Below are 10,035 nucleotides of genomic sequence, written 5' to 3' on the forward strand. Positions count from 1 at the left end.
TACTGAGTATTTACTCAGTACTTCCTGGTAGTTAATAGAAGAGATTTAGGTGTTAATGCAGCACTATTAGTTAGTTACTGCTTAGTTCCTGCTTAGTTACCTATTAACTATGGAACAGTATAATAAAGTGTTACCAGTATATCTGACATTGTCTATGTTTTGCACATTGTTGTTTGTCCAATAAAAAACAAGTATTTCCATTTATTTTTGGTTTACTACACAACTGTTTCTTTAAAAATTCCTTGATGAATGGACCAATAAAAAAAAATCTGAAATGACCTGAAATAAACTGCATTTACACTTCCATTCAAAGTTAAAAATATTTATCTGTCGCCTGAAAAGTTGCTGTTTTGGAGATACATGTTTTTCATTGAACAACGCTTGGTGCCCAGACCACCAAACCATGTGTTATTCTGTAGTACAGGGGTATTTAATTAGAATTCAGTACGGTTCAGTTAGTGAAAATTATATCAGGCCATGGTCCAAACCATCATCATTTATAACTTGTTTTATGATTCAGTGCTGTATCCTGTATACTGAAGAAGCCTATAGTAGTTATGTCAGGGTTTTATCAACAACTGAAAAACAAAACAAATTACAAATACTGTGAGTTTATTTCAACAGTATTTATTGTTTTAAATAAGCCTGTCACAATAATTACATTATTGACTTATCATACAATAAATGGAATTAATTTAATGGAATAATTTACATTATCGAGTCTATTAATATTAATCTGTATGTCAACTTTGTTTCAAAATGCTATATTTATTCTATTTGGTTTTATTTATGTTAGATTTAGGCCTGCCTGTCATGATAATTATATAAATGACAAATCGTACAATATATGAAATTTTGCTGAACTTGGCCAGAATATCAGCTTTGTTTAAAAACAGCAGTTTTATTTTCTTTAATGTTATTACTGTAGTATGTTTTATAAATATGGTATTTTAATCTCTTGCGCACCATCTGATTTAGCCTTTCTCGCTTTATTCTCCGACTGCAACTTCTCACTGCATACCTGCACACACACCTGCACACACACCTGCACAGATCTGGTTGGCAGAGGAGAGTCCCGCCACCTTAAATCTCAGCTCTGGATCTAAACTCTATTCTAAACAGAATTAGAATTTCTCAATGGGCAGAATGAATGGGCTTTTCAAAAATTCTTAATCTCTATCACATTCTTTGTAAATACTTTTTTTTAGAAGAGTTGTATTGCTACATGTAACACTGTCCTGCTTGTTTCATTTTTTTCCTGCTGGTACACACTCAGCTCCCCTCATCGAGGGCTGGTCAGTTAGTTAATTAGGTGTGCTGTAATTAGTATAAACAATAAAGCCCATGAGAAAGCGCTACACCGGAACCAGGACTGAAAACCACTGAGCAGCTAATCCTTACTTTCCCTAATTATCTGCCTTTTATAAGCTCGAAAAGTAATACTCAAATACTCAATTTCAAAAACATCCATAGTTACCAGAGAAAAGAAGGAGGTGTTAAACAGAGAGGTAGCACAAAACAACAGCCAGAGAGGACAAAGAGAAGAAACAACAGACAGGAAGAGAAAGAAAGCATAAGAAGAAGCATAATGACAGCAGTGGCTAGCACTGCTGGAGCAGCATTAACATGAATCGCTAACCACGCTAGCGGTTGAGTATATCGGCCTGTAGCCTGCGTGTTTACAGGGTTAAAACAAGCTATGTGGGACTGCTAGCTAGCAATCTGCTAACTAATATCGCCATGGCTTACCAGAACACTCAGGGTTCCTTAGTGTAGTACTGTCGGGAGGCGCTAAGTAGTGCTAGCGGTTAGCTGCATTATGGCCAGTGTTGGGAAGTAACGGATTACATGTAACGGCGTTACGTAATCAGATTACAAATTATAAGTAACTGTAATCCGTTACAGTTACTGCTTCAGTAAGTGGTAATCAGATTACAGTTACTCTGCTAAAATAAATGGATTACATTGCTGTACTTTCCTATTTTTGCTCTTCCAATCCAACACTGACAAAACGCAAATAACATTTTGCGGTGAAATCGCTCTGATATGACAGGGAACTGTCTGCCCCTCCTCCCGTCTCGCTGCACACACACACAGGGAGGAGGGACAGCGGCTCACAGCGGCTCCACGCTCACACAACGAGACGAAATTAACTGACATTTTGGTCAACGAATAAAAACGAGACGAAAATGTTTGGCAGGGACGAAATCCAATCAGACTGATTTAGGTCTGTGAAAGGTAGGGACCAGTTAGGAAGAGATCCAATCACTGCTACTTTAGCGAAGGTGGAGTACCCGCCTCTCCTGCAGCAGCGCCGCGCGGAATTAAACTGTCGATACGGAGCTCGACTGGAAGTTAACTCGACAGAGTTCAGCAGGGAGAGAGAGAGAGAGAGAGAGAGAGAGGGAGAGAGAGAGAGAGAGAGGGGAGAGGCGATATATTTCTCTTTTGACGTCGCGAAAAACAAGATAACGTGTAAACCGCGTGGAGCGACTCCATCTCCGGTAAAAACACCACTAATCTTTCAGCTTCTGCAGACCAGAGTAACACAGATCTCCATGCAGAGATCCGCGTTTTAATACTGATGTTATTTCATGAGCTGATGTGTTTAACTCAGCAGTGCACTAAAACACAGAACTGATACAGAACCCTAACTCATTAAGATCAGATCATCTGTTTAGTCTCACAGTGGGAAAGATAAAGCTAGTGTTAAAACAGCAGCAGGTCAGAAAGGAACTCAATAATATAACGAAAATAAAACAATAAAATAAGTGAATATATGAACCCAAAAGTCTGTGTAAAGTTCCTTACAGCACTTTCTCATAAGTTTCTCACTTTAACTCATGAAGTCTCTCTGTACATCCTGAGAGCATCTCTACAGGACAGTGTGTGAATGTGTGTTCATTTATAGACTGTAGCTCCAGTAGGTGTGCTGGGTTAGTGCTGGATAAAACTAGATCCTTTAAAAGTTTTTGCATCTACAGCTCTGTTCAAACTATAATTTAACTATTCAGATGTTTTATGACCTGATTTCTAGAGCAAATTTTTAAATGTAAAATATGTATAGTCACACACCTACAATAATAATAGTAATAATAATAATAATATACATTAAATCATATATAAATATATTTCACTTTCAAACATTAACAATATTACTCAATTGGTTATTAAACGTTTCATTTTGTATACATGTAGAGTTAATAATTCAAGGGAACTGATGAAAAAGCATTTACATTTACACCCTTTACATTTTAGTCGACTAAATTTACTGTAATTTTAGACTATATTCTTATGACATTAAGTCGACTAAAACTAAAAACATTTCAGATGACTAAATTGTGACTAAAACTAAATACTATTTTCGTCACAAGACTATGACTAAGACTAAATCACAATTTGTTGTCAAAATTACACTGGAGGCAAACCTGCAAATAGATAGCTTACAGTTGTTGTTACATTGTTTGGTTTTAAATGGTTTTATCATCAATTTATAGAAGTGTTTTATAAAATTGTTTGATGAAATGGTTTCATAAGTATTTTTATAGAGTGATTAAAAAGGCGGTTTTATTTGTTTATCTATTTGTTACATTCATTCAGGCTTAAAAAAATGACAATATTTAAAGTAATCCAAAGTAATCAGATTACGTTACTCACTTGAAGTAATGTAACTGATTACGTTACAAATTACATTTTGAGTGATGTAATCAGTAATCTGTAAGGGATTACATTTTAAAAGTAACCTTCCCAACACTGATTATGGCTGGCCTTAGTGGAAATCTGGAAATCTAAGCTTACTGTAAATAAACAGTAAGTAAGCTCACCCAAAAAAACATGTTGTCAGGAGAGAAATTTGGGCAGATTTACATCCATAATAATATGATAGCCGCCATAATACAGCCGCTATAGCCTTACTAGAGTTACTGATTGTGTTGCCATCAATTCAGTGCACAGTATCATTAGCTCATATTTAGCATTATTATTATGACTCTAAAAAAATCTCATAATTCAGTGAATCCAGTGATGTTCAGGAGAAAAATGTACACACAGAATAAAATTATAGGGTCTTGAACATATGTATTTAAGCCTATTCTTTCTGCCTATTGAGAAATTCAGTTTAGACACGGAACACCAAATATGGGCATAAACAACATGGCAACACTACAAAATAACAATATTGCTTCAGTGTTCTATTGGTTGTGCACATCTTAAGAAAAAAATGCGTATGATGTGTTTTACAGCCACTGTGGCAAGTGGAGGCCTCTAGTGGAAGCCTGTAGTAGCATGAGTAGCACGTGAGAAGGTATACGAACAGTTAAAATATAGTCAGTTGTTTATGTAACCACAAAGCCAAACAGCAAGTTTATCTGTTGCCATAGAGAATCAGATAAAAAGATGAAGAACTGTGAAATGCTAGACAGGGATTTGGAAGAAACGCTTTCCTTTTTTAATTTTCTTTCTCTCTCTTTTTTCCCTGTTGTTTTTATTTTTTTCTTCTTTTTCTTCCTGTCTGGTTGTCAGAAATGTTTTAAACCCCCTCTGTGTTAACCTCTCTCTCTCTCTCTCGCTCTCTTTAACCCCCTCCCTCTGTTCTCTGATACCTACGGATGCAAATTTGGGTATGTAAATTGCAGCAGTGAGCAGGTGTGCATATGCAGGGACAGAATGAGGTCAGCCTGAGTGTTCAGTCTCCAGTCCCCTCGTATGCAAGTCAAATGGCTTGTAGAACAAGGCCCCAGGAGGTCAGTATCGTGAGAGGAAAATAGAGAGAGAGTGTGTGTGTGTGTGTGTATGCGTGCGTGCGTGCATGCGTGCGTGTGTGTCTGTGTGTGGCCTGCAGACTAAGAAACACAATTTACTCACATGAGCTTTAACCGGATTTAACCTCTTAAAGAATTTCTCCAAAAAAATAAACCTGATCTTTATCTTACACATCTGGAAAGTGAGATCAGTAACTACAACTACAGTATTTTTGAAGAATGTGTTAATAATTCAATAATAAGATAGAGACTGGTTGAAAATGGTCTCCAGGGGAGAGTTCCAAGATAAAAAACGCTGCTGACCAAAAAGAACACAAAGGTCCGTCTCACATTTACCAACAAACATCTTGATGATCCACAGAACGTTGGGCAAATATTCTTTGGACTGATGTGACAAAAGTGGAACTTTTTGGAAGCTGTGTGTGCCTGCAAAAAGGAAATCATACTAAATGTAGTGTGGGGGTAGTGTGATGATCTGGGGCTGCTTTGTTACTTTAAGGTCTGGACAGCTTTCTGTAATAGATGAAACCAGAAATTCTGCTGTTTACCAAACAATCCTGAAGAAGAATATCTGACCATCTGTTTGTGACCTCAAGCTCAGGCGTACTTGGGTTCTGCAGCAGGACAATGATGCAAAGCACACAAACAAGTTCACCTCTAACTGGCTTTAGAAAAAAAATACAGTTTCGGAGTGGACTAGTCAAAGTCTGATTGAGATGCTGTGGCTTATCTTAAACAGGAGGTAATTGCTCAAAAATCCTCCAATATGAATTACTGAATAAAAAAAAATCTGTAAAGAAGAATGGATCTGAATGTGAAAGACTCGTTGTCAGTTACCGGTAAAGCCCTGTGTGAAACACTTTTTCACACAGGGCTAGATTGGTTGCTATAGTATTTTTTTCTGCTGATTTTTGATTTAATGCTGCAAAACATAAATGCAGGCCTCATCTTTTGTGTGTTTATTTGGAATTGTGTAATATGGTATGAGTTGTGCCTGTGGTCACTTGGCGTTAGTGTACAGCTCACTCAGAATCCCTTTACAGCACATTAGGCAATTATAGTGCAGTATCTGCAGATCTACCAAGCTGCTTGGTCATTGCCTTACTTGTCTTCCTTGTTAGAGTGTCAGAGAAGCAGCCATGCAGAAACAGAGGCCTTTTCCATGTCCTCGTATTTACTCTGAGCTCTTTCTGTGGAATTAAGTAAACTGCCTTTGTTTTCTCAGACTATGGGATGAACTCTGTTTATAGGGGGGCCAAGCATCTGAAGGTAGGGGGTTATTCAGCTTTATTGATGCAGCTTATTCGGCGCTGCAGTGCCATGGGAACGATCTGTGCTGGGAGATGAATGTTTGGATGCACTGCAAAATTGGATCTGAGGGTATTTTCCAGGTGGCATCTGTGTAACTAAAGGCCATAGTATAAATTATGTTATGGAATAACAGATAAACATCTGAACGTGAGGTGGAATGTGCCTCGTCCCCACCTGTCCTGTGTCAAGTCTTCACACCCTTGCACCACCCTGTATCCTCTCTTTAACTGTGTTTTTCCTCATTCATGACTCTTATTAGGTTCCCTTCTCTCTCATCAATCTCTTACCTAATAGTCACAAGCTGATGGCATGTTCCAAACTAGCGAGACTATAGACCTTTTAATGCTGAAGCATAAATAGCAGGGTTAAGAAGTTTAAGATTGTGTTGTAATCAGGCTACTGCGCATTCCTAAATACATAAATAATTAAGTTCAAGACTAAGCAGGACTTCATCAGGATTTTAAACTGTTCAACTCCAGCTGAAAAGCTCTGATTGTTACGTGATATGTTCTTTAGAGTGAACAATACACGACACAGCCATCCCAGAGTTACTGCTGCTCAGAAAATTATGCTTGCTCTTAAAACATTGAAACTGTTAATTATTTTATATGATCTACCTGAGGTTTACTTAAATTTGCCTGGGGGAAATCTCTACACACTGAGGGTGAGTGTCAAAAACTTTGTGTGCAAATACATTGTGCCAAAAGCCAATAGAAGCAGCCATTGAAGTAGTCAATGGCAACAGACTAAACTTCATTATTCAATAAGTTGATTCAATTTAAACTAACTGTGGATTTACAGTGTAGAACTAAACCTCAGCATAGTTGCTCCGAGAGTTCAAATGTCTTGGAGTGCTGAAACTTTTGCCTGGTGCTGTTATCCAAATGTAATACACTTACATTGCTTTAAATGCAGAACACATTAATTCTACTCACTTTATTATTAGCAGTAATAGATTTCAGTTTCCTAACTATTGCATACCACTGTATACATTTTTTAATTGTGTGTTTATTTGTTTTGTTTTTTTTGCAGGTGGATCCCTGGGTTTACACACGCTCAGACTGACGTTGCTGCCGCTCGTCCTCACAGTGACCGCCGAACTGACGTGAGCATCCGCGAAGGGGGGGAGGAATAAAAAAAGAGACGACCAAGCACACACACTTTTCACACATGACCCACACACTCGGACAGATTGTGGACAGACCCACTCGTTGTCCGTCGTTCAACGGACATCGGCATCCTCACCTGAGGGGAGGGAGCACTGCGTTCCCTCTCTCTCTTACTCTTTCCCTCTCTTTTTTTATGGAAGATGAAAGTGATTATGATGAATATAAAAATAATATCAGTGATAAGAACGACAGAAAGCAAAGAACTCACGTAATATAAGCGAAGAATCAGAAGAATGAGCGTAAGAAGCACCACCTTACGTCTGTACCCTCGCCTCACGCATTGAGTCGTCCTTTTAGTTTTAGTTTTTCTTTGTTTTCTCGCTTCACCTCTCGCTTACCCATCAGTGGAGGATAGTTCTGTGATCAGGACGAATCAAACGGAAAGGAGCCTGCGCTTTTGTTGAGTTTCTCAAACTCTTGCAAGTTTTGTAGTGGACATTGTTATGGACACATGAAAGACAAATGAAAAATGAAAAAACAATAACTAGTAAGTGCTGCTCTACCAGTGCTGGCCCACTCAACAACAACCAACACCACAACCCTGTACTCTAGCACAAAACCACAAAACTGAAGACACCCCCCTCTTTTTGACACCATTTTTTTGTGGTTTTAGCACACAGTTATTTCTTTTTCATTTTGTTTTTATTTTTCTTGAATGGCTCAAGACTGGAATGTACTGGAAAAAAAAACACTTGATTCTGAAAAAAAAAGAAAAAAAGTTGTGTGAACTGGTGGAACATTATCTTTGAAGAGTAACGAAAAAAAGCCCTCTTTTTAAATGTATTTTTGTGTACATCCCTGTAAATAATGAGAAGTATATAAAAAAGAATCAAATTCAGAGATATAACGGGGTTATAGGGGGTCTAAGGGAAGGAAATACTGGGTTACGCTGGATAGCATTTATGGCTTTATTGCTTATATTTGGTCATCCCCAGTAACCATCAACAAGAAACCTCACCAAGGCTTTCGAAGAACAGTGAAATCGGTATACTACGATAGATTACCAGATCCCCATTTCTGATTTCATATGTTCCGCACTTGTGTCATCTGTGTAGCGGGTTTTCGAACACGAAAGACAAGAAAGCAAAACCTCATCCCTCTCCATGGTGTACGTCTGCCTTTCTCTCGAGGTCGTGGTGCATGTGACGTTTGACGATTATTTCTCTCCTTCCATCCGCTCGGCGGCTGCTCCTCACCACTCGCCCACCTGTTTCTACCCTTCTTTTTCTCATCGCATAATATATTCAGTGACCTGCATTGTGTACAGTATGTAACTCTCTCCTAACAGTTACTGCTAGGATCATGTTAGCAACCATACTCCCTGCCCCCTTTTCCTCCTCCTCCTCCTCCTTTTCCTCCTTTCCTCCCTCAAAGGAAGCTGAGTGTAAACAGGGTTGTTGCATTTGTTTCATATCACCTGTATTAAAAAATGGAGATGATCAACTCGACATGGCTGTGTGTGCTTATGCTGGTATATGGATTTATGGTTCTTGTCCTGTTCTCTCGACGGGGAATTGACCTTTGCTTCCCATTATGACAATGCTATTGTAGTTACCGTCAGGGCCATAGGCCCACAAATCAAACCCTTTGGGATTTAGTTTAGCAAGATATGTTAAACTAGCTCATCACCAAATCATTCACAATTGTGTCACTACCTAAAAAGTGAGTCCAGCTTTCTAAGGGTTGAACATCCAGATATGTGTATACTGTGTATATTGTGTTAACTGATTTAACACTAAGTTTTATCAAAATATTTTCCAGGTGGTTTATGCATATCAAGTCAAGTAGTTTTTATTGTCAATACTGCATATGTATAGGACATATAGAGGATTAAAAGTTCAGGATGGGGGAGTAGAGCAGGCTGAGAGAGTTCAGCATCCTCACAGCCTGATGGATGGAGCTGTCTCTCAGTGTGCTGGTCCTAGCCCGGAGACTGCGCAGTCTCCTCCCTGATGGCGAGGATATTATCAGTGCTTAATGAATACTGACCCAACTATACATTTCATTACAGAGAGTTTTTTAATAATCCTGTTAAATTGACTCTTTAATAAAGGTATATTATTGCAGATGTCGCCGCACAGTAGAACATTTTTGGCCTTCCGTCATAAATCTAATTCATAATAAATTTGCTTTGCACAATAATTCCACTTTGATTTTAGGTTCATGAAATAGATTTGTATTTACCCTTCTTTTTGATTTTAATAAAGTAAGATTTACTGCAGCTCAGAAAATTATGTTTTTTCTTACAGTTTACAATATAGAGACCAGGGGGTTAATCATAATATATTATTTAAAGTTTACCTAAGGTAGCCTGGTGGTAATTACTGCTCACTGATGGTGAGTGTCAGAAACTCTGTGCAGATCGGTATTAGAATTGTATCATATCAGCTGAAATTAAGAAATATATAATGATATACATATTTGACATATCATCCAGCCCTTTGTCCGGGGTATCATTATTAGTGGTACCAGTTACTAGTTGGTCACAAAAGAATTATAGGGTATTTTGATTATTCAAACAGCTTGGAATCATGTCTACAGATTGGACAAGTTGGACAGTACTATGTGTACAACTGACTTTATGCAGGCCTGCATTTTCAGCACGGCAGCAGCTCAAAACTGTCAGACAGGAGTCAGAAGAAAACCCATAGAGCCTAAAGTTATAGAAGGTTTGAAATGTCATTAAATTACATGGTAAATGTCAAAGATACTCTTCAGCTGTTACTCATTTCTTCATTTGTACCTGGCATATTCCACGGAATGGGTTCCCTTTCTGCCCCCAGGAAATTAAATGT

General features: G+C 38.2%; 1 protein-coding gene across 2 annotated transcripts in view; it reads left to right on the forward strand.

Annotated features, from left to right (window-relative positions):
• igsf21a (immunoglobin superfamily, member 21a) overlaps nucleotides 1-8,688 on the forward strand; it is a 509,658-nt gene extending 500,970 nt beyond the window's left edge. For both annotated transcript variants that reach the window (XM_007230591.4, XM_015607518.3), the window contains exon 10: nucleotides 7,104-8,688. In XM_007230591.4, coding sequence (XP_007230653.1) covers nucleotides 7,104-7,180 — 77 coding nt within the window. In that variant the 3' untranslated portion in view covers nucleotides 7,181-8,688. The remainder of the gene's footprint in view (nucleotides 1-7,103) is intronic.
• Nucleotides 8,689-10,035: the final 1,347 nt, after the last annotated feature.

The sequence above is a fragment of the Astyanax mexicanus genome, chromosome 24, assembly GCF_023375975.1.
Source record: "Astyanax mexicanus isolate ESR-SI-001 chromosome 24, AstMex3_surface, whole genome shotgun sequence".
NCBI classification, from domain to species: domain Eukaryota; kingdom Metazoa; phylum Chordata; class Actinopteri; order Characiformes; family Acestrorhamphidae; genus Astyanax; species Astyanax mexicanus.